This window comes from Rhipicephalus microplus, chromosome 4 (assembly GCF_043290135.1).
Source record: "Rhipicephalus microplus isolate Deutch F79 chromosome 4, USDA_Rmic, whole genome shotgun sequence".
NCBI lineage: Eukaryota > Metazoa > Arthropoda > Arachnida > Ixodida > Ixodidae > Rhipicephalus > Rhipicephalus microplus.
This window is the reverse complement of record NC_134703.1, coordinates 219,523,893-219,549,154: the sequence shown is the minus strand read 5'-3', so window position 1 is coordinate 219,549,154 and position 25,262 is coordinate 219,523,893. Positions and strand designations below refer to the sequence as shown.

The following is a 25,262-nucleotide window of genomic DNA, read 5'->3' as shown; positions in this document are numbered from 1 at the left end:
CACTTGTTAGGCAATTAGCATTGTGTGCCACCTGGTTGTTCCTTTGCTGTTCTAGAACGCTTTATTACTCACATTAACAAGATTCATTTCCTGGCATCAAGCCTGCTTAAGGCCACTTTGCAACAAAATCTTAAGCAACGATGTAGCTCTGTGGCTGAATACTGGGCTGGCAAGCATAAAAACCGGGTTGAAATACCATTCTGTCTTTGGTGTTTTCCATCTACTCAGTTTTTTTTTTTTTTTTTCTCTCTCACGGGATAGTGGTTACAAACATGGGCGGTGGCAGACAACTACGGGGCACGCGACCCTTGTTGTGATTTCGTGACAGCTTTCACTGTAAAGTAACACAAACAGCACGTACTCATACAAGCTAAGAAAGGCTTTAAGGTAAAGCAAAAAAAAAATTAGGGTGAAGGCAAACATATTAGAATAATCTTAAGATGAGATAATGCATGCCGGAGACTGAGAGGAAAAATAAACAGACCCATTTTTGTGGCTCGGGGAAGCATAAACGAGGTTATAACAAAGCCTTTTCATATTCTTTAAAACTTCGAGAAATCCCCGAGAGGGTGAACACTTGGAACTGCACTAAAACTCTCGTTAAACATAACCTGAAAGAAAAATGTTCTATTCCATTTACTGATAGAGACAAACAGGAAAAACCGATGCTTTACCCAATGTTCCAATTAGATAGCAGTTGATTCGTTCAACAGATTTTCGTTTACTGGGAGTCTATTTCTATTACAGAAAATAATGGAAACATTCACCCACTACTCGGCCAATCACTGCATTAACTGCGGACTGCACGTAACAAAACGGCAATATGAGCAACCACACGAGTGAGTGCCTCGTCAGAAGGATAAGATAACACTTCTCATTGTAGAAACTGAGCGGAAAAATGCACTCCGAAGAGTTTGGAATGAATATGTTCAATGCTGGCCCATTCAAAGAGCACTGGCATCTAATTTACTCATCTCGAGATTTTTGCATCAGCGAGTAGCTATCGACACCGTAGTAGCGATTCGCCACTTATCACGCAACTGAGGGACGAATACCTATCACTTTTATTGATTTATACAACTGGTATCTAGAACAATTCAAAATGGCCAGCAATCTCGCAATTTTTACCGCTGAGAGCAATATCAGTGGCGCTATCTCGCTGTCACCTCCATATCGTGCCACAGCTGACCACTTCACAGAAAAGAGTGACGTCAGGCTCAGCTGCTCCGCAAACATTTCGTCTGCTACGCGCATACATTGAATCATGCCTCGTCACCTGCATTGGTGTCGTCGCCGTACAAAATGTCGACTAGGGTTGAATACGACAGTATGGAGCTTGGAATCACTGCGATTCGTGACGTCACGAATCCTTTCTTTACGAGCTTGCTCCTTTTGCTGGGGGGTTGTCTCTCGTCGTTGCACCAATGTGTACGCTAGTGCTCATTGCTCCCTCTAAAGGCACAGCTGTGCTCTTCGTTTCAAGAGCGCTCACTAGATGGCGTGCCACCACTCAGGTGACGCTCACTCCACTCTCGACACGTGCTCTATTTGGTAGGAGACCACTAGATGGCCGCGCCTATATATCGCGCTCGCTCTCGGCGCACTTCCTTTCTTTTTTTCCAGACACCACTCCTCGCGCCTCAGTACCGCTACTCACTATGAACACCACAGAAGCCAAGGTGGCGGCGCGGAGGGCTCGTAATGAGGCTGCTGCACAGGCTTGCTGTAAGGATCCTTCTAGAACTTTCTACTACATCCTATAGTTCAAGATCCTCTGGCTTTGTACTTAACGAGTCACAAAGCCATTATACTAAAAGAAAAAACGTTCCTCCGAGCTTCTGTGCCATGCAAATAAGCTCTTTAACAAAATGTATATACTGCATCAGTATGTAAATATGTGTATATAGTACACTGATGTGTAAATAATAAACGTTCTGTATATATAGTGTATATACACTTTCACCACAACAACTCTCATGTCGCGTCTTTATCTGATGAAGATTGAGCATATGTACACAGGATTCATAGTTTACCAGATTTAACCTCTGGAGCAAGCTCCATCATCATTATCTACTTCGCAGATATGCTAAAATTTTTTTGTTTTGATCGAGCCTTTGCTCAACAGCGATTCCAAAATTAATGCCGTTCCAACCAGCAATGAGGAGGTGCCCGAGCATGCATGCCTCGGCCATGCTTGCTCGTGCGTCTATATAGGCTATAGTGGTGCGTCTTGGCCTGCACAGCACTAAAGTGTACGCAAAGGGATCAATGTAATATCGGTAAGAGAATGCACTCAAGCAGAGGAACAGAATATGTTCCCTGCTTGCCAGGTCCTTTGTGCTTCCAGATGGCCCCACCTACAGGCCTCTCAAGGTGCCAGCGGCAGTAATCCGGCATGACACGAACGCAAAGAAGTCTACGGACGAACTAAAATCCCTATTAACTACACCGGCCTGCTGCATGTTAGCGATAATATCTGTCTATACGCTACTCCACTTTCACTGCTTGTGGTCGTGTTGGCGTGTAACATACGTGCAATGGAAAGACACCCTTACTGCCCTTTTTCCACGCTTCGAACCAGACTACTGCAACTCACAACTACTCCCTGACATGCTCTTTTTTATCGCCGATTTTTTATGGGTAGTTTGCATCTTGGTAATTTTACGAAATCTTTCAAAATGTTGCCACAAGAATCGGACAAGATAAGCGAGTGCATTTCTAGGATTTGGCGCAAGTCGGCAGCTCAATAAGAACACTTGAATCGTAGAAGTCATCGCTACTAGCACATTGTCCCTCATGACGGTATGTGTTGTGGGGGTGCTGACACCCCCCCCCCCCCCTGTAAAGTTGTCTGCGCCGCGTGGTGCACGTGTCCCGCCCCAGGGCTTTATTTCGGTGATGACTACCACCGGGCGATAGATGGCGTTGTGTTCACTTTGAGTACCACTGTTGGTAGAGTGGTAGCGCCGGCGGTGGCCCCTGGCGGAAGGCAGGCCTTGGTGGTGGGCGAGAGTTGAGCGAGCCTCTTCTGCGCGTGGCGGCTGCCGCAAACGTTTGTCTGTAGCGTGGGTCCTCGGTGCTCGGCACCGCGGGCTTCGCGCCGAGGTCCCACGTGGAAAGTCAGGCGTTGGCGACGCTGCCTTGGGTATGTGTTAGTGTGTTGGGTGTGTTAGTGTGTGTTTATCATGTTATTGTGTGTTTAGTGTGTCACTGCGTTATGTTATTTGAATGGTAGCGTGTTAGTTGAAATTGGTGTATCATTTGGCGAACGATATCGTCGTCTAAATTAGTTAATAAATGTATGTATGTTGTGTGCTTTGTACCGACCGTGCCCACTGTGTCCGTTCACTCCAAGAGCGTGGCCTGGCGATGCGCTCGTTCGCCTCGCCGAGACTCCACAGTGTGAAATGTATTACACCAAACACATGGCACTACAGGTTTTCCCACTCACTTGAATGCAAGTGCTAGCTTAAGTATTCTGCATGCCATTCAAATAATCTGAGCACCAAGCTATAATTCATCTGCCAAACATTTAATCCAAGTGCCAGCATATTTAGTCCAATTGCAAACACAATGAGGCCGTGTGATAGTGAGTTTAATCCGAGTGCCACCATGTTTAATCCAGTTGCCAATGGCTTCAATTCAGGTGTCAATCAATTTAATCAGTGAAATAATATATGAGATTGCGGAGTGCGGAATCGAACTTGGAACCTCTGCATCGTGAGTGCGAGGCATTAACCACAAGGCCACTGAGGAGCACGTCCTTCGACGTTCAAACGGCAAGCTATTTACATCTACCACTCACCGCTAGTGACGGTAATCTCGGGGGTGAAACTATTGTGTTTCAGCCTTACCAGCAACATCGCGCAATGTCGCCCATAGCCACATCGTCACGACGCAGCGGAGCGTGCTCTCACTTCCCTGCGCACTTTGACCCGTGAAGAGCAGGAAGTCTACGCTCACTCGCGCGCCCTTATCTCACGGTGGGGAGAATCCTACATTTTGACTGGCCTTCGGCTTTCCCCGGAACGATTCCGTTTTAATTACCGCGTGCACAAAGATCACTGCAATTGTTGCACAGTCTCCGTTTGCAAAAAGAGCATGCTTTTCAGACGCAGCAAAGTAACAACTGGGATGCTTATTCGCGTTCATCTGTACTTGAAAGTACGTTTTGTGCTTTTTTTGTACGTGAGAAACGCAGGGCACGTTTTCATCTGCTGGCCATTCTGCGCGTGACCTTCCAATTTGTTGCTATCGCATTCATTGCTTCGCCTTTGCAGCAAAGCTGCGACTTTTTCTTCATGCCACCATGTCATGTGTGTTCAGTGTTGTGTTTGCTGCATAATGTGCAGATAATAAATTTCACTGGAGTTTAACGTCCCAAACCAATAATGTGATCATGATGGACACAGTAGTGGACATTCCAGAAATTTTAACCAACTGGGGTTCTTTAACGTGCACCTAAATCTAAGAACTTTCGAATTCATCGAATATCGGGTGGTCCGAGACTTAAAAATTACAATTTCTGGTAGCGCGCACTTTAAAAACTGCTGAGGGTATTGCAGGAGTAAAAAGGCCAAGTTACTCTTCAGAGTGTCCCTCTACTCTCACAAAGCGTCAGATAGAGTAAAATTCCTTTTGTCTCTATGAAATGAGAGAGTGAAACTGCTTTTCACTCTACCTTTTTCTGAGAGAGTGGATTGCCCATATACTCTTCAAAGCATAAGGGAGTAGAACACCATTACACTCCTGCTCTTGATTACATTTAGATGCATCAGCACATCCCAAGTGATTAGCAATACTTAATAACTATATAGGTATATATATTGAAAAAGGGTTTATTGGCGACTGTTGCGACGGTGGTCCTACTATGAAACACGATCGGGCAAGAGCAACGGTCAAGCAGATGCCGGCACGAGCCGAGCGAGCGAAGCCCAGCACTCAGTACCCAAGCGGTGGCGATGTTGCTTGCAAACGATGCTCTTTCTTCTTCACAATTTGCCCCCGCCGAAAAAAAGCCATCCAAGGCGGGACACGTGGACGATGTCACGTCCACGCCGGCGCATGTCGTCAGATGGGGAAAGTGGCTTAGTGAGAAAATTCACCGGCGAGGTTTGCTCCAAAATGCGGTATGGGCCCTCGTACTTTGGAACGAGTTTTGAGGAAATGCTGGGGGTTTGGTAAGCCAGCCATACAAGAGATCCCGGGGAATAGCTGGGGCTTTGTGAAGAGTCAGCGTTGTTTTCTTTCTGGCACCGTTGTTCTTGTGGCGTAAAGGTGCATGCGAGTTCATGGCACTCTTCCGCATTTCGGGCAGCTTCAGACACAGATGGGCATTCGGATGCGTCAGGACAGTATGGAAGGGAGTGTCGATGGTGTGGGATGGTTCGCGTCCATAAAGAAGAAAGAAAGGTGAAAATTCAGTGGTAGACTGTGCCGCGGTGTTATATGCGAACGTGATGAATGGAAGAATGCGATCCCAGTTAATATGATCGGATGTCACATACATGGCAAGCATATCGCCAAGGGTGCGGTTAAATCTTTCCGTGAGCCTGTTAGTCTGCGGGTGGTATGCCGTGGTCTTGCGATGAGCAACATGGCATTCAGAAAGCAGAGACGTGACGACTTCTGATAGGAAGGCTCGACCTCGGTCGCTTAGTAGTTCTCGAGGTGCACAATGTCGTAGTATGAAGCGATTAAGGATGAAGGATGCTACGTCCCGCGCAGTGGCACTTGGAAGGGCGGCGGTCTTAGCGTAGCGTGTTAAATGGTCCACAGCGACTCTGATCCACCGATTTTCATCTAATGTTATCGGTAGAGGGCCATAGAGATCAATTCCGATCCGATCGAAAGGTTTGGCAGGGCACGGAAGCGGTTGAAGCGCACCGGACGAGTGGAAAGGCGGTGATTTGCGGCGTTGACAGTCAGGACAGCCCATAACGAATTTTCGAACGAAATTATACATTCCGCGCCAGTAGAAGCGATGACGAATGCGTTCGTAAGTTTTGAAAACTCCAGCATGACCACATTGGGGATCGTCATGAAAGGAGGTGCAGATTTGTGATCGCAAGCTGCGCGGGACAACCAAGAGCCACTTACGAGCTTCGTGGGCGTAGTTGCGTCGGTGTAGCAGCCGATCACGAATGGCGAAATGAGCAGCTTGACGTCGGAGAGATCGTGGTACCGCAGTGGTTGACGATCCAGAGAGACAGCTAAAAAGGGAAGCGTTCCACGGGTCCTTGTGTTGTTCACTGGTAAAGGAGTCGAGGTCGAGAGATGCGATGGAGTTAGTACCAGTGGTTCCGCAGGCCGAGTCGGGAGGTAAAGGCGAACGCGACAGGGCGTCAGCGTCAGAATGCTTGCGTCCGCTGCGATAGATGACACGAATGTCGTACTCCTGGATTTGCAGTGCCCACCGAGCTAGGCGGCCAGAAGGGTCTTTCAATGTGGTGAGCCAACAAAGTGCATGGTGGTCCGTTACCATATCGAATGGGCGACCGTACAAATAAGGGCGGAACTTGCGAAGCGCCCACACTAGCGCCAAGCACTTTTTTTCAGTGACGCTGTAATTGGCCTCAGCTTTAGTAAGTGTGTGACTCGCATAAGCGACGACGTATTCGGAGTAGCCCGGCTTGCGTTGGGCGAGGACGGCGCCTAGACCAACCCCACTAGCGTATGTGTGAACTTCCGTTGCAGCTGTTGGGTCGAAATGCCGAAGAATTGTAGGAGATGCTAGCAGGCTACGGAGCGTGGCAAAAACGCGACGTCGCAGTCGGAAGACCGGGATGAAAGGTCTGCATCACCGCGTAGGAGGTTGGTCAGTGGTGACATGATCGATGCAAAATTTCGCATGAAGCGCTGAAAGTACGAGCATAGTCCGACAAAACTGCGTAATTCTTTCAGTGTAGTAGGTTTCGGGAACTCAGCGACTGCTCACAGTTCTGCAGGGTCGGGTCGAACGCCATGCTTGGAGACGATGAGCCCTAAGATGGACAGCTCTTGCGCGGCAAAGCGGCACTTTTTAAGGTTCAGTTGGAGCCCAACGATGGTTAAACACGTTAGAACCAGTTGGAGCCGAAGCAGATGCGTAGGAAAATCGGGAGAGAAAACGACAATGTCGTCGAGGTAGCATAGACACACACACACCACTTCAGTCCACGCAGTGTGTTGTCCATGCGTCGTTCAAACGTGGCAGGAGCATTACAAAGCCCAAATGGCATTACGTTAAATTCGTACAGGCCATCTGGTGTAATGAACGCAGTTTTCTGGCGATCAGCTTCTGCCATAGGAACCTGCCAGTATCCAGATCGTAAGTCTAAGGAGGAGAAGAATTCGGCTCCTAGGAGGCTGTCAAGGGCGTCGTCTATGCGCGGTAATGGATAGACGTCTTTCCGCGTCACCTTGTTTAATCGCCGGTAGTCGACGCAAAATCGAATCGATCCATCTTTCTTTCGAACTAGAACGACAGGAGATGCCCAAGGACTGTGCGATGGTTGAATAACGCGACGGCGTAGCATCTCTTCGACCTGGTCGTTGATGACCAGGTCGAAGAGATGACGTGACGTTCTGCAGCAGAGACACGGTTTGGTCTTTGACGCAATGGCTGGTGCGAACCGGTGTCAATGTAGTGGTGCACTGCGGAAGTCCGACCCAATTGCGACTGAGAAACGTCGAATGAATTCGCGAAGTGCTGGAGGAGATTAAGAAGTTCGGCGCGTTCATGGGCACTTAAGGTGTCACTCGATGAGCATTCCACTGGGGAAAGGGCATGAAGTTCGGTCGAGGCACTACTGCACGATTCGTCTGGCATGTTAAGTAATAAAAAGGAATCGAGGTACTCCACTCGACCGAGACATTCGCCGGCAAGTAGCGTAAGCGGTGCAGAAAGGGGGTTGTGGAAGAAAATATTGCTTCGGCCCGCAGTGACGTCGAGTGTAGCGAAAGGCAAGGAAACTGCTCTTTTGGCTCATGAAAATCTCGGAAGGTGTAAACATTACTGTAGCATCATTATAGTCATCGCAGCAAACCGGGACAACGGCAAGAGAGGCTGGCGGAATTTCAGTGTCCTCACGCACGACAAGTTTTGGCGACCGCTCAAGGGTTTCGTGCAAAAGTTCGTCACACAGGTGCAAAAATTGAACTTCAGCGCGTTCAAAGTCGATGATGGCATGATGATTTGACAGAAAGTCCCACCCGGGGATAACGTCATGCGAGCACACCGAAAGGACGATGAACTCGACAACGTAAATAGAGCCTTGGATGAATATGCGGGCCGTGCAGGTGCCGAGAGGTCGAACTGGTTGTGCGCTAGCTGTACGAAGCGATAGTCCAGAGAGCGGCGTGGTCACTTTGCGTAGGGAGCGGCAGAGCTGGGCGGCTATAACAGAAACGGCAGCACCTGCGTCAACGAGGGCAAAGATAGAAACACCATCGACAGATATGGCGACGACGTTAGCTGGTGAAGTGCTAGGACTTGAGCATTTAGACGACGGCGCAGTTCTTGCCTCTGGAACTGCGGCGTTCAGTTTTCCCGGTTGGAGGAAGCGGGTCTAGGACGCATTGGGGACAGTGATCGCCTGCGAGGAGATGGGGAGCGGGGAGAGCGAGTCTGAGGTGAGGGCTAGGGTGACCGAGACTCAGGAAGGTTAGTGTATCCATACTGCGGTGAGGGATAGGGAGCAGGTATGTGCATGGGCTGTGGGTCATACGGTAACGGCCGAGTAGCGTCGTGGAGTGGTTGGAAGCGACGGCGACAATATCGTGCCACGTGTCCTGGAGTACCACAGGCGTAGCAGATTGGTCGATTGTCAGGAGTGCGCCAGGAATTGCTGACTCGTGGTGCGGCCCAAGGTGTCGAAAAAGGGGCGGAGTGGGGAGCAACTGAAGACATGGGTGGCAAATGCTGCTGGCGGGGTCTGCTGCGTACCACCTGGGCATACGTAAGAGGCGCGGCCACGGGCTGCATAGCCGGCGCATGGGCAACAGGCATGGCCACGGGCTGCTGGTGGGCAGCGACGGGAACAGCCTGAGCTACCTCTTCGGGAATAACGTCGCAGAGTGGTGAGGGCAGACGAGAGGACGGCGGCTGCTGCGTGAAGGGAATCAACGACAGTTGCCGAGCTACTTCTTCACACACGAAGTCTTTAATCTCTTGCAGGGTTGGTGAGTGGTCGGGAGCGGAAGTGAGACTGGAGAGCGAGTCGGCGTGTGAAGAAAATGGCCGAGTCAGGGCACGCTGCTTGCTCAACTCGTCGAAACTTTGACACAAAGTGACAAGTTCCGCAACGGTGGCAGGATTACGGGCCAGGAGCAGCTGATATGCACAGTCATTTATCCCTTTGAGGATGTGTTGAATCTTCTTCGACTCGGGCATGGTGGTGTTCACACGGTTGCAAAGACCAATAATGTCTTCGATGTAGCTGGTGAAAGATTCCGTTGGCTTTTGTGCGCGAGTCCGCAAGCGTTGTTCGGCTCTGGATTTGCGGACAGCGGGTCAGCCAAAAACGTCAGCTAACATTGTTTTAAAGATGGACCACGTCGTGATGTCGTTTTTGTGGTTGTTATATCTCACTTCGGCCACGTCAGTGAGGTAAAAGATGACGTTACTCAATTTGTCCGCGTCATCCCACTTGTTTGCGCTCACCAGTTCGTAGTTAGCGAACCAGTCTTCCACGTCGGTCTCATCAGCTCCGCTAAATACCTTGGGCTGTCGCAAACGAAGAACGCCGGGGTAGCTGGGGGATGGAGAGAAAGAGCCAGGTTGCGCGTTGTTGGTAGCCATGATGAGAGGTAGCGTTCGGTTGCGCAGCTCCAGGTTTAGGCGACGGCGAATGGCAGCACCCAGGTTCAGGCGACAAGGAATGTCAGCACCCTCCACCAATTGAAAAAGGGTTTATTGGCGACTGTTGCGACAATGGTCCTACTATGAAACACGATCGGGCAAGAGCAACGGTCAAGCAGATGCCGGCGATGATCAGCACGAGCCGAGCGAGCGAAGCCCAGCACCCAGTACCCAAGCGGTGGCGATGTTGCTTGCAAACGATGCTCTTTCTTCTTCACAATATATATATGTATATATTGTAATGAATCTAAATAACGGACGCTCTGCTGGTAATGAAGACGAGGATGATCGGTGGCTGCAGTAGTAGCTCCCGTACGCCGCTCGCCATTAGCCAGACCTGCCTGATAAAGCACATTTTTTGCCAAGCTGCGTCTGAACCTTTCTTGACGTACAACACCTCTATTTTAAGTGGTGGAGAAGCCGGGGGTTCCCATCAACCTGGAACTTCGCAATCGGACGCTACCCTCACTGTTCACCATAACTGCTCCTGGCCCTTCTCAAGCTGCCTTACCAACGACAGTCTACTGTACTGGCCTGCCTCAGCAACGCGACCCACCAATTTTTCGCGGCAACGACGAACAAGACATCGAGGACTGGCTCGTCGAGTACGAAATCGTAAGCGCTTCCAACAAGTGGAACGCCTCATAAAAGCTCACAAACGTGCGCTTTTACCTCGCTGATGTGGCCAGCCTCTGGTTCAAGAACCGCGAAGGCGAAATTACCAACTGGTCCGCCTTCAAGACCACCATCCCCGCGGTCTTCGGTCGTCCCGCCGTGCGCCGGCTTCGCGCAGAACAGCGTCTCCGTAGCCGAGTCCAGCACAGGGACGAGACCTTTACAAGTTATATTGAAGATGTCTTGTCTCTTTGCAAGCGCGTCGATAAATCTCTAACCGAACGCGACAAAATCAAGCAGATCATCAAAGGAGTTGACGACGATACCTTCCAGATGCTCGTCGCTAGGAATCCACAGACCGTCACCGATGTTGTCCAGCCCTGTCAGGAGTACGCCGAGTTACGTAAGCAGCGTGTCTCGACGCGCAGGGCCGCTGAAGACACGGCTGAAGTTTCCGCCCTCGTGCACGACGTCGCTGCTGATCGCACCGTTTTACTGCCCCACATCAAACAATTCATTCGTGAGGAAGTTGCACGTCAGCTTTCTCTTGTGGCTGAAGCATCCGCGCCAGTGACCTCGTTAGACCCACGTCTACGCCAGGTCATTGAGACACAGGTCACGCAGGCACTGCCTCCATCGCCATCTGTCCGTACACCGCTGACCTACGCTGCCGTCGTTGCTAGACCCCCAGCCCGTTTGTCTCTGGCGCATACCGGGTCCTCCTACCCTACGACGCTGCCTACATACACGGCACCCCATCCCGTTTCGCCCCCTGCACCTTCTGTCGTTAACCCATGGCGCACCCTGGATAATCGACCCATCTGTTTCGCATGCGGTTTCGTGGGACATATAGCACGCTATTGTCGCCGTCGCAACTACCAGCCTCCAGACCATGGGAATTCTGCAAATTACCAGGCTGCCCAGAATCCCCAGCGACCATCTTCTCCTATCACCGACTCATTCTCCCAACGACGCCCTGTCGATTCTCGCCAGTCATTACCACCCCGTCGCCGATCTGTCTCCCCGATGCTTCGGCGCACGAGCCCCGCTCGAGAGGAAAACCGACAGCCACAGTTCCGGAGGCAAGAAATGCGTCGTCGTCGAACCTTCTAAGACCTCCTCTTTGTCCGACCAACGAAATTGATGTGCTAGTAGATGGTGTTGCTGTACGTGCACTTGTCGACACAGACGCCGTCGTTTCTGTAATTAGTGAAAAACTGTGTCGCGATTTGAGAAAAGTTACAACGCCGCTTACGAATCTTGCTCTGTGTACAGACACCTCCCATTTCATCGCGCCGACAGCTCAGTGCACAGCACGCGTTCTTATTCAAGACGTTTGGTACACCGTCAACTTTGTTGTTCTCCCAGGTTCATCTTACGACGTCATACTAGGATGGAATTTCCTTTCTACCCATCAGGCCCTCGTCGACTGCGCTCGTGCTGAACTCACGTTGACGAATCCGTGCCTTGATATCGACCACCACAGTCCCTCGAAAGTGTTTGCCGCAGCTGACGTCCGCATCGCGCCGTTGTCCGCCGTCCTATTGCCTGTGTTTTCCCCTGCTGCCACTAACTCGACGCTCCTGTTCCAACCAACTATAGCTAGTTGTCAACACCGAACCATCGTCCTCCCGTTTGCCGTCATCAACTTTTCCAATGGTTCGGCGGTACTTTATGCGTGCAACGTTTCTGCTTGTCCGTACATCCTGCTACGCGGTGAGTATCTGGGAAGCCTCGAGACCTTAAATTGTATTTTCAAAGACCCGATCTATCCAGACAAGCCATTTTTACCAACTTGTGCCATTACACCCGCAACTGACGCTAATGAACCTATGGATGTATTCCGCAAGTCCATTGATTGTAACATCACGCCTGGGCAGCAGGAACAGCTGATCAAGCTCCTACAGCGTTTTCGAGCCTCGTTTGACCACAATCAGCCTTCCTTAGGTCGAGCATCATCTGTTGTTCACCGTATAGATACCGGTCAAGAGACGCCGTTACGGCAGCGTCCGTATCATGTGTCAACTACCGAACACCGTGCCATCAATGAACAGGTTGACGACATGCTGACACGTGGCATAATCGAACCGTCAAGCAGTCCCTCGGCCTCTCCAGTTGTGTTGGTGAAGAAGAAGGACGGATCCATCAGATTTTGCATGAACTACCGGCGTCTCAACCGAATCACGCGCAAGGATGTCTATCCGCTGCCACGCATTGACGATGCCTTGGACTGCCTACAGGGAGCCGAATTTTTCTCTTCTTTAGATCTGCGCTCTAGATACTGGCAGGTACCCAAGGCAGAGGCCGATCGTGAAAAAACTGCTTTCATCACGCCCGACGGCCTTTACGAATTCACAGTCATGCCCTTCGGCCTCTGCAACGCGCCGGCTACTTTCGAGCGGATGATGGACTCTATCCTTCGAGGCCTCAAATGGAACGTTTGCCTTTGTTATTTAGATGACATTGTCGTCTTTTCAACTGATTTCGCAACCCATTTAACCCGCCTCGAGAAAGTCCTCGCGTGTATTTCTGTCGCGGGCCTGCAACTGAATCTGAAGAAGTGCAATTTCGCCGCTCGAAAGCTTACGATCCTTGGCCACGTGGTTTCAAAGGACGGCATTCTTCCTGACCCTGCCAAACTTACAGCCGTTTCAGCATTTCCCAAACCGACCACCATAAAAGAGCTCCGAAGCTTCATAGGCCTTTGCTCTTACTTCCGGTGCTTCGTCCACAATTTCGCGACGATCATCGCTCCTTTGACCAAGCTCCTCGCCGGCTCTAGAGACCTTTCAGCCTGGTCTGCCACCTGTGACGACTCTTTCAATGAACTGCGCCGCCTCCTCACGTCGCCGCCTATTCTGCGACACTGCGACCCATCGGCATCCACAGAGATCCACACCAACGCTAGTGGTGTCGGGCTAGGCGCTATTCTTGCACAGAAGAAAGACGGCTTCCAAGAGTACGTGGTTGCCTACGCAAGCCGAACTCTTAGCAAAACCGAAACCAACTATTCTGTCACCGAAAAGGAATGCCTCGCCATTATTTGGGCGATAGAGAAATTTCGACCTTACGTGTACGAGCGCCCTTTTGACGTCGTGACTGACCACCACGCCCTCTGCTGGTTGTCGTCACTGAAGGATCCAAGCGGTCGCGTCGCCCGATGGGCATTACGCCTCCAAGAATATAATATTCGCATGGTCTATCGCTCCGGCCAGAAACATTCGGACGCAGACGCCCTATCCCGTTCGCCTCTACCCCCTGACCCGGACTGCTGCGAAAGTCTAACCTGTGATGCCACTGCCGTCGCGATCGCCGACATGCCATCTGAGCAACGCAAGGAACCTTGGGTTGCTTCGATTCAAGACATCCTGGCTGGGCGGACGGCTTCTACCCCTTCTCGCACGTTGTGTCGGCAAGTCGAGCACTTTGCCACTCGCGATGACGTGCTGTACCGACGCAACTACGCACCCGGTGGACGTCAGTGGCTACTCGTGATTCCACGTCATCTGCGATCCGAAATTTGTTCCACGTTTCATGACGACCCCCAATGTGGCCACGCAGGTTTCCTGAAGACTTATTCTCGCATACGTCTCCGATATTACTGGCGTGGCATGTACCGTTTTATACGACAATACGTTCGGGCCTGCTCGACGTGCCAGAGACGGAAAACTCCCCCTTGTCACGCCAGCGTTACCTTGCTACCCTTACCATGCCCATCCCGACCATTCGACCGCGTCGGCATTGATATCTATGGTCCCCTTCCCAACACTGCTGACGGTAACCGCTGAATCATAGTTGCCGTCGACCATCTCACGCGGTATGCCGAAACTTCATTCCTTCCCTCGTCTACAGCAAAAGACTTTCGTTCTTCACAACATCGTATTACGTCATGCAGCACCTTGGGAGTTACTGAGCGATCGTGGTCGGGTATTCTTGTCAGACGTCATCACAGCATTGATGCGCGAGTGCCACGTCGTTCATCGCACGACAAGCGCCTATCGTCCCCAGACCAATGGAACGACAGAGCGCTTCAACCGCACCCTTGGTGACATGCTGCCTATGTATATCTCGTCAGACCACTCCAATTGGGACCGAGTGCTACCGTTTATCACGTTCGCCTATAATACCGCCATTCAAAGCACTACTGGGTTCTCTCCTTTTTTCCTCCTTTACGGACGCGAACCTTCTTGCACTATGGACACCATTCTTTCGTACAAACCTGACTCCTCAGAGTCCACGACTTTGTTTCAAGCCGCTACATACGCTGAAGAATGCCGCCAACTGGCAAGATCATTCACAACCCAAAACCAAAGACGCCAAAAGCACCACCATGACGCACCAAATAACACTACTTCCTACGATCCAGGTTCTCTCGTCTACCTGCATGTCCCTTCTGCTACACCTGGCCTTTCTACCAAGTTGGTCCCCAAGTACCACGGCCCAGATCGTGTGCTACAAAAAATGTCACCGGTGAATTACCTCATCGAGCCACTGGAACCATCTTCTGACCAACGTCGTCGTGGCCAGGAAATTGTCCAGGTCTCGGGACTTAAGCCCTGCTACGACCCTCCTGTGTTTACTTGTCCATAGGTCGCCAGGATGGCTCCTTATTTCGCGGGGAGTAATTGTAATGAATCTAAATAACGGACGCTCTGCTGGTAATGAAAAAGACGAGGATGATCGGTGGCTGCAGTAGTAGCTCGCGCACGCCGCTCGCCATTAGCCAGACCTGCCTGATAAAGCACATTTTGCCAAGCTGTGTCTGAACCTTTCTCGGCGTCCAACACCTCTATTTTAATATATATATATATATATATATATATATATATATATATATATATATATATATATATATATATATACAGTAAAACGTACTGCATTCTTTTGTAGAGGCATTAGAGATGATGAACAAAAAGAACGGCGTTTCCGTGCGTGCCAGTGAATTGCAGTGCGCGGGAAGGCACTTGGAACTCCTAATATCCTTGTTTTTAGCTTGGAATCTGTGTAGTAAAATAAGCAAATACTATCATTCTATCGGCGACGATCGAAATTCAATGCAAATGGCTATGGCAATCTCCTTATATTATTATTCATGGTTTTCACTACGACCATCACACACAGGGGATGCCGTCGTAAGCTTAACGTATGGTTAGTGACATATTGTGCCATTAATCGTAGAACCTGAACAAGAATGTGAACAATGATGACCAAATTTATGTCCAAGCGGGTGAAAAAAAAAGCTAAACTGTTCAGTGTACACTTTAGAAGCGCAATGTCTCATACGTAGAAATGACTAACCACTTCGCGAGTCAATGCAAATGCCAGTCATATAATCTGTTGCACTAATTTTCTTTTTCTACTGTAAAAAAAATCTGTCGCATAGACGCTCTAATCTCACGAAGCACAAAACAAACACACTAAACACGTTAGCTACAGTCCGGCTTGTTTTGAGAAGTGCGGAGACACTGAAAACAGTAATTCTAAACATGAAAATGTAAAAAGATCACAAACATTACTTCCGACACGAAGAATCATAACCAAATGTGCCATCTTCCAGAGTGGTGTAGTGGTTAGCGTGTTGGACTCGCAATCTGCAGTGTGGCTAGAAGTCGAGGTTCGAGTCTCACTGTGTCATATTTTTTTAGCCTCTCTTTTTTTTGTCGTAGTGCTCATATTAAGCCGATCCGTGCACGAAGAAATTCGTCAAAAACAATTTCGTCAAAAACAAGCCCGATTTCGGTCACAGTTCTTTTGTTTTTTTATGAGGTGTACCACTACTCTATTTGGTGGGGTCAAGCTACTCTGCTTTGGGGTGCTTTATGATGCTCTGTTGAGGGAGAGTGCTTTGACCTGTTCTGGAGGAAACACTGTACTCTGCCTCAACAAGAAGTATTTCCACTGAAAAAGAGCGTGAAATATGGGACAAGAAATTACTCACCCAAAGAGAGTGCCTAGCACTCTCTTAGTTTTTAGAGTGTGAAACGAGCTTTAAGAGTTCGCTCCCAACGCCCTTATGGATCGTCACCGTATAGAAACAGCTCCGCTTATACACTGGGAAATATGGTATATATTACATAAAAAAAGGAACAATGGTGCATGACAAGCAAGCTCACCGTCTCCAAGAGCAGAGTCTGGAACTTTATCACGAATGACCCGGCAGGCATCGTAGACAAGCGTGCCAGGCTCAAACTGGATAGTCTTGATCACCTTGTTGTCAGGTACACTGATCTTGAGAGAGAGCATTGCCATGCCCACAGGTTGCCTGCACAGAGTCAAAAATCGATCGGCTCGCTTCATGAATGACACTTCCTAGTAGAAGGCTTCGTTAAAAAAAAAAAAAAAAAGGCCAGGCCTGCGCGGAAGGCACAACACAGTCCCAGAGAAAGCTAGAATAGCAGCCTTTCAGAGTCTTTTCCAAACACTCATTGGGTAACTACTGCAAGCACACTTGCTTGATACCCACTAGGAATAGTCAACTTATAGGTAGTAGGCCGACATTCCCTATGCTATTTTTTATCATTCTTCTGAGAAGCGTGGTATTCGCTAAACACTTGCAAAGAATTTCTTGTAAATTGTTCAGGCAGTGGCTGACGACGATGAGGAATTATGGCTGAAGTGGCCATGCACCACAATTAATAAGGGAACAAGCCTTTGTGATGGGTTGGAGCATTGGGAGGCTTACTCGTTATGCTAATCCCATTGTGTGATGACTGGTTGTTCTTTCACTGTTTTAAAACGCTTTATAAGTCATATTAGCACGATCCCTTTCCAGACAAGCCTGCCTAAGGCAAGTTTGACAACAAGTCACAAGCACCGGTGTAGCTCAGTGGTAGAATACTGGGCTGGCATCCAGCAGACCCGGGTTCGAGCCCCACTATGTCATTGGTGCTAGGTCAAGCCTGCCGAAGGCAAGTTTGACAACAAGTTACAAGCACCAGCGCCACTCAGTGGTAGAATACTGGGCTGGCATCCAGCGGTCCCGGGTTTGAGCCACACTGAGTCATTGGTGCTACGTTTTTTTTTTCTTTTTTCTAATTTCGTGTGAAATGGTTATGGACACCAGCGGCGGGGACGGACAACTGCGCGTAACCCGAGTTGTGATCTCATAACAGCTCTCGCTGTAAAAGCTTCCCACGAAGATATTCAGCCCTATTGAAAGCTTGAGCACAAAGATCGGTTAACACAACTTCGTTTCAAGGCAAAGCAAAACAATAATTAGCAAGTTTTTCCCGAGATGCCACGTCTAGCAACCGCACCATGAGGTAATGTGGGTCCTCTGAGAATAGCTCTGGTAGAGCGCCACTGCAACGGTAATTCCATTCGGTCCAAAGGGAAAAATGCGACTTTCAAAACTCCTCAATACACTGCAAGTTGGCAGCCTTAGTATTAGCGTCACTCATAGCTTTGAAACATATACTTTACAAGGTTAGCCTAGCGGTCCAGCCTTGCTTTAATGCTCACGCCTTGAAAAATCACGGGCCACACTTGTTACTGTATATGGCTCCTTTAAAGGTAGCATAAGCAGTAACTTTAAACCAGGCCAGATGGGAGACACAATGCGCATCGCCTTCGCGTTTTTAATTTAGCCCAATCGTGACATGACCTTTTTTTTACCTCATTAACACTCAGTGGAATGACGACCTTGATCCAAGCTTAGCATTCGGTAAACCAATTATTCACAGCTGTTGCCAGGCACATATATTCAAATGCAAACATTTGTCTCTAAGATGGTACAATTGTACCCATAGATCAGCAAAAGATGAGGAGCTTATTCAGACTCACTCATGAAATACGTTTCACCCTTGACTCAGACTCACGAAAATTCTCTGCAACCAAACTCACTCAGATTCACACTCACCAAATTGTTACTCACTTGACTGAGACTCATGGCTCGATCCGCTAGGGTATCATAACCATTGTGTCAATGCTATTTAACCCCATTATCTCGCATAATCACCCTTATGCTTGGTGCCTTTCATCTTGTATCATCACAGCCTGTGGTAGCAATTGAGCAAGGAAATTTTTATTGAGATTACTCACGCATAGCATTTCGATCTAGAGTTTCTGGGCCACAGCACCTCCTTTTCCTCACATATGTGAACTGGTGTATGAACGCTAATGCGTTGAAGTTTTTGTGACTAGAAACGTGAGCCGACACAAGAATGATAGCCATGGCAAAAAAAAAAGGGTAGAGCCCACGCAAGGAATTGGGGGCTCACTGAACGCACTTCCTCAACCAGACCCGCCCAAAATTTTTCTCAGCCAGACTCACTCAGACTCGAGGCTGTATCAGAGTCTGATAGAGTCGACCCATGAGTTACGTTTGCCGACCTATGATTGTACAACAATTGATTTATGCATGAATACAAGCATGTTTACTTAGAACAACTCAAAAGATGAAACACAGCGAGTGCCCTGCGCTTTGCTGCCGACAGCCCTAAGCTTTTCTTTAGCCCGGCGACCCCTAGGTCACCTAACATTTTCCAAAAATGCACTTCATTTTGTAAATGAATATGACTTTGCCTGATGCTTCAGTCACGGTACTAAAAGCGTAAGCTGTTTAAACTTACAGTCTGTGCTGTTTACTATGCACTAAGTTCGTACAGGTTTCAAAGCAGAAAAATTAAAGATACTCAAAGAATGTCAGGGGCCTGTCATGCGCTTTTCAAGGACTGAAAATAACATCCAAATGAGGATTTTCTTTTGTTATAACAACGTTTCCAATTATGACTAAACCATTCACACTTATACAATTTATATATGCATACAATAACATATACATGTTAAACACAGTTTATCAAAAATCACCATCACACTTAAATAACTTTGTTAAATCAGCAAGTTGAAAAAAATTGAGAAAGCTGCCTTTCAGTCTGAAACATAAATTCTGATACCAGGACACCCGAAATTTACACTGGCATTGTGATAAAATGGTGCAGACGACGAGAAGAAGAATATACAAAGCTCTCATAGGTTCTATCACCAGCAGTGTTTCTCCACAATGTTCATGAACCAACCAGCCCACCAAAGAATCGTTATCATTCCTCACATGCTTGTTTGTGTGAAAGGTCGATACAGTAGTACCAATCACATATGTGGTTCACGCTATGCAAGCCAAGCCGACAGTGACGTGAAACATGAGCTGTAGGCAAAAATGCAAAGATGAGTGGAATAAATGCACGGGTTATGCGAGTAGCTCAAGACAGTTGCCAGGACATTATCAGTGCCACGTAAATCGTGAAAAGCACACACTAAGTAGAAGTCACAGTGCAAGCACACCCCACATATTGCCACATGGTTTGCTTGGGTGAGATCGAAGAGTGAAAGAAGACTAAGACGATCTCTCTGAGCCGCTGCTTGAGTAGTCGACTAAACGAGCCCATTTTTTATCAAGTTTGTCGTTTATCAAGTTTGTCGAGAGTAACGTGACAAGACTGGTGGAGGTGCTGGGTACAACGTCTCGCAATCCACCCGATGCCCAAGACCCAGCCGGAATACAAGCCCTGCCCCCGTGGACACTCCTGTTCATAGAGTAAGCCGCCGCCAACGAGGCCTACCGCCTGAGACACCAACCACTGACGCAGCGACTATGACTTCGACACAAGATCCCATGCAAGCTCCGACACCTTCCACGCCGATCTACTGCACCGTCCAGAACCCGCTCATGCCTAGCCCCTTTCACGGAGCGCAGCATGAAGATGTTGACGACTGGCTGAGTGAGTTCGAACGTGTCGCAGCGATCAATTACTGGGATGATGCCGCGAAGCTCCGGAACGCGTACACGTGCCTAAAAGACGGTGCCAAGACATGGTTTTTGAACAGGGATGATGTTCTGACATCTTGGCACGAGTTCCAGCGTCGCCTCCTGGAGACCTACAGGAGTCCCGACCGCCGCGAACGGGCGGAGCGTGCACTTCAATCACGCATCCAGATGCCCAACGAGACCGTCTCGATGTACGTCGAGGACATGACACGGCTTTTCAAGCGAGCGGATCCTGCTATGGCAGAAGAAAAAAAGTTGCGCCACCTCATGCGCGGTGTGAAGGAACCACTTTTTGCTGGTTTGGTGCGTAGTCCCCCCAAAAGTGTTGCTGAGTTCCTTACTGAAGCGGCAACAATGAAGCGAGTACTGCACCAACGGTCTGCCCAGTTTGACCGTCAAGTGAATGCTGCCTCAACTCCCGAGATTTTCGCCACCCCTGGGAGCAAGAGCCCCGAATGGATTCGCGAGATCATTCGATCTGTCATCCGGGAAGAAAGGGAAAAGATGTACGGGACAAGGCAAATCGATGTTGGTTCTATCACCAGTGTCATCCGCGACGAGGTCCAGCAGGTGCTGCACGCCCATCGTTTTCCGCCCACGTCGGTTGATCTGGAAACGGCTCCTGTGTCTACTGACAGTCGCCGTCGTACGTACGCGGAAGCCTTGCGATCTGCCACTCCTCTTTCGGGTCAAGGAGTCCCGATCCAGCCAGTGCCGCACGTCTCGATCCAGACAGTGCCGCACGTCCCGATCCAGACAATGCCATACGTCCCGATCCAGACAATGATGCCGTCAGTCGCGATTCAGTCAGCGCACGCAGATTTGGACATCGATAGTCGCCGTACACCGACGCGCAAGTCCGATCTCTGGCGTACGCCAGGCAGACGACCCCTCTGCTATCATTGCGGTGAGGCTGGTCACATTTACCGCGAATGCCCATACCGGCAACTTGGACTGCACGGATTTTCCGTCAATTCCCCTCGTCCCCGAATTGGTCAAAGGCCAAGGGATATCGAAGAATATCTCGCGCAACAGCGTGCACCCTTTACACGACGGCAATCGCGGTCACCATCTCCGAGGAGACCCGCAGCCACTGGGCCACGTTTTGGGGTGACGGCACGGGAACGCTCCCCGAGCCCTCGTCGGGAAAACTGAAGGCAGCGGCCTTCGGGGGCAAGGTCGCTGGGACTCAAAGTGCGGAAGACCTCCCATCGATGCTTGCACGCAACGCCGAAGGCATTTCGTCAGAGAATAATCGCAGTGCCGAAGAAACGCCGACATCCGCATCTGAACTTAGCGACCGCGTGTCGCTCGACATACCTGTGCTGGTTGACGGTCTTCAGGTCAGTGCATTGGTAAACACTGGTGCAGACTATTCGATCATCAGCGGGAGGCTAGCGAAAGATCTCAGGAAAGTGATCACGCCGTGGAATGGAACGCGAATTCGAACAGTTGGAGGACACGTTGTAACACCGCTGGGTCGCTGTACCGCAAGAGTGAAAATTCGTGCGTCAATGTTTGTGCTCAGCTGCCTCGTTCTCCCCGACTGTTCGCGTCAGCTGATTATCGGCATGGACTTCCTTCGGGAATACGGTGCCATCATAAATCTCCGTCAGCGCATCGTGACCTTCTCGACTCAAGACGCAACAGATTGAGACGCCGATAACTGCCGTAGACTTGTGCTGCGTGTTGCTGACGACAGTGTGACGCTGCCACCTCGAGCAACTGTTCCCATCGAAGTCACTTGTGAAGACTTCCAAGACGGCGACGTGGTGGCTGAAAGCAACTTATCACTTCTGCTGCTCCAAGGTGTATGCGCCGCCCGAAGTGTTGTACGCATCCGTGACGGACAGTCAACGATACTAGCTACGAACTTCAATTACGAGCACCGGCATCTTTTCCGTGGAACCACCCTAGCTTATGGAGAACCTGTTGCTGACGTCACGGAGTGCTTCGCGTCCGAGGAAACGCATGAGGATAAGGAATTTCTAGACCACATCGACATTAATTCGACGCTGTCAGACGAGAGAAAGGCTGCACTTCACGACCTTTTAGGGGAGTTTGGATCTTGCTTCGCCTCTTCTTCTAAAGTCCGTCAAACACACCTCACGAAGCATCGAATTATTACCGACGATGACGTCCGCCCCATCCGGCAGCAGCCTTATCGCGTTTCTGCCAAAGAACGCGAGGCTATTCAGACACAAGTAAAAGATATGCTCGATGACGGGATTATTCAACCATCCAGCAGCGCTTGGTCCTCGCCAGTCGTTCTAGTAAAGAAAAAAGACGGAACGCTGCGATTCTGTATTGACTACAGGAAGCTTAATAGCGTCACAAAAAAGGACGTCTACCCGCTTCCACGAGTAGACGACTCCCTCGACAGGTTACGATGTGCGAAGTATTTTTCGCCCATCGATTTAAAGAGTGGCTATTGGCAAATTGAAGTGGATGAACGAGACCGAGAAAAAACCGCGTTTGTGACTCCAGACGGACTTTACGAATTCAGAGTTCTTCCCTTCGGCCTCTGTTCTGCACCAGCCACTTTTCAGAGGATGATGGACACAGTTCTCGCTGGCTTGAAGTGGCAAAGCTGCCTTGTCTACCTCAATGATGTGGTCATCTTTTCCGAGAGCTTTGAAGAACATCTGAAGCGTCTGAGAAAGGTTCTGGAAGCCATTCGCACAGCTGAACTTACGCTGAAACCCCAAAAATGCCATTTCGGCTATGAAGAGCTGAAATTTCTGGGACATGTCATTAGTGCAGATGGAGTGCGACCTGATCCAGACAAAACTGCTGCTGTCGCCGCCTTCCCTGTTCCATCAGATAAAAGAGCAGTACGCCGTTTCCTCGGCTTGTGCGCGTATTATCGCCGATTTATCGCCAACTTCTCTAAGATAGCTGAACCTCTTACGCGACTCACCCGAGATGACGTACCCTTTACTTGGGGCGCAGAACAAGATACAGCGTTCACAGAGTTACGACAGAGAATGCAAACAGCCCCTGTTCTTGCCCATTTTGATGAGGACGCTGCTACAAAAATTCATACAGATGCCAGCAACGTCGGACTTGGCGCTGTCCTTGTACAACGACACGGCGGCGTTGAGCATGTGATAGCTTACGCCAGTCGTACTCTTTCTCGAGCTGAGACCAACTATTCTACGTCAGAAAAAGAATGCCTCGCTGTCGTGTGGGCGACGACCAAATTTCGGCCTTACCTCTACGGTCGTCCCTTCAAAGTGGTGACTGACCACCACTCGCTCTGCTGGCTGGCAAATCTCAGAGATCCATCCGGCCGTCTCGCACTGTGGAGTTTGCGTTTGCAGGAGTTTGACATTACGATTGTGTACAGGTCAGGGCGCAAACACGAAGACGCCGACGCGCTTTCTCGAGCACCTGTGGGGAACGCTGTCAGGGGCTCCGAAGATGAGGATGCCTTTCTCGGAGCAGTTAGTGACTCCGAATTTATGTCAAAGCAGCGGGCAGACGATGAATTACGCCCAGTCATTGATTCCCTGGAAGGCCGCAACTCTCAGGTCCCTCAACACATTGCTCGCGAACTGTCCTCTTTTTGCCTAAGAAGAGGCATTCTTTACAAGAAAAACGCCCGTGGTAGCGACAAGGCCTTCCTACTCGTTGTTCCTACCGACATGCGTGATGAAATCCTCCTGGCGTGCCACGACGAGGCCACGTCAGGACATTTGGGCTATTCCCGAACTCTCGCCCGAGTACGCCAACAGTATTACTGGCCGCGACTATCAACTAGTGTACATCGATATGTGAAAGGCTGCCGTGAGTGCCAGCGCCGCAAGACTACGCCTGTGAGACCCGCGGGCCTGCTCCAGCCGATCGCACCACCACGGACACCGTTTGACCTCGTGGGAATGGACCTTCTCGGGCCCTTCCCTTTGTCGTCCTCTGGGAACAAATGGATTATAGTTGCGACAGATTATCTTGCGCGTTATGCTGAAACAAAAGCGTTACCCCGTGGCACGGCCTCTGAAGTCGCGCAGTTCTTCGTGCACCAAATCGTCCTACGGCATGGTGCCCCGTCATGCGTGATTACGGACAGAGGGACGTCGTTTACAGCACGAATGATGGAGGACATTTTTAAACTGAGCTGCACAAGTCATAGAAAAACAACGGCTTATCATCCGCAATCCAATGGACTGACAGAGAGGCTTAACAAGACCATAGCGGACATGCTGTCAATGTACGTGGACGTACAGCATAAAACCTGGGACGAGATTCTTCCATACATCACGTTTGCTTATAATACGGCAACGCAAGAAACAACGCGATTTCCGCCTTTCCGACTTGTTTACGGACGCAACGTGCGAACCATGCTCGATGCTATGCTTCCGTGCGACGAAAGCAATGAACTTGCTCAAGATGCTGAGCAATACACTCAATACGCCGAAGAAGCTCGTCAGCTAGCTCGCATAAACACCAGTCACCAACAAGATGCAGACGCACGACGTTACAACCTCCGCCATCGAAATGTCACCTACCACCCTGGGGACCGAGTGTGGGTGTGGATCCCTGTCCGGCGACCAGGCTTATCCGAAAAACTCCTAAGCCGTTATTTTGGACCGTACAAGGTTCTTAGACGAATCACAGATCTTACCTACGAGGTATTTCCGGACGGCGCAGCGTCTTCTCGTCGACAGCTTCGGCCCGAAACCGTGCATGTCCTTCGGCTGAAGCCCTACTTCACACAGTAGCCCTTGTGGTTTCACGTGCTACGACATGCCGTGACATTGCGTTGCTGCTGCTGTTTGTGTTCTCGTGTGTTTTTATGCCCTTTCTTTTTGCGCTTGGCGGAAGCGTTGGCGAAACTTCCTCATTTGCGCTGCGAGTAGTGGCACTCTCCCTCTTTTGGTTCTCTATATCTGCGTGTGTATACCTTCATTTTTTTTTTATTTACGAGCATCGAGTCGATGCTTTCAAAGAGGGGGACTATTGCCACATGGTTTGCTTGGGTGAGATCGAAGAGTGAAAGAAGACTAAGACGATCTCTCTGAGCCGCTGCTTGAATAGTCGACT

General features: G+C 49.7%; 1 protein-coding gene across 4 annotated transcripts in view; it reads right to left on the bottom strand.

Annotated features, from left to right (window-relative positions):
* rhea (Talin_middle and talin-RS domain-containing protein rhea) overlaps positions 1 to 25,262 on the bottom strand; it is a 908,869-nt gene that overhangs the window by 811,688 nt on the left and 71,919 nt on the right. For all 4 annotated transcript variants that reach the window (XM_037423602.2, XM_037423605.2, XM_037423603.2 and 1 more), the window contains exon 2: positions 16,570 to 16,718. In XM_037423602.2, coding sequence (XP_037279499.2) covers positions 16,570 to 16,718 — 149 coding nt within the window. The remainder of the gene's footprint in view (positions 1 to 16,569; positions 16,719 to 25,262) is intronic.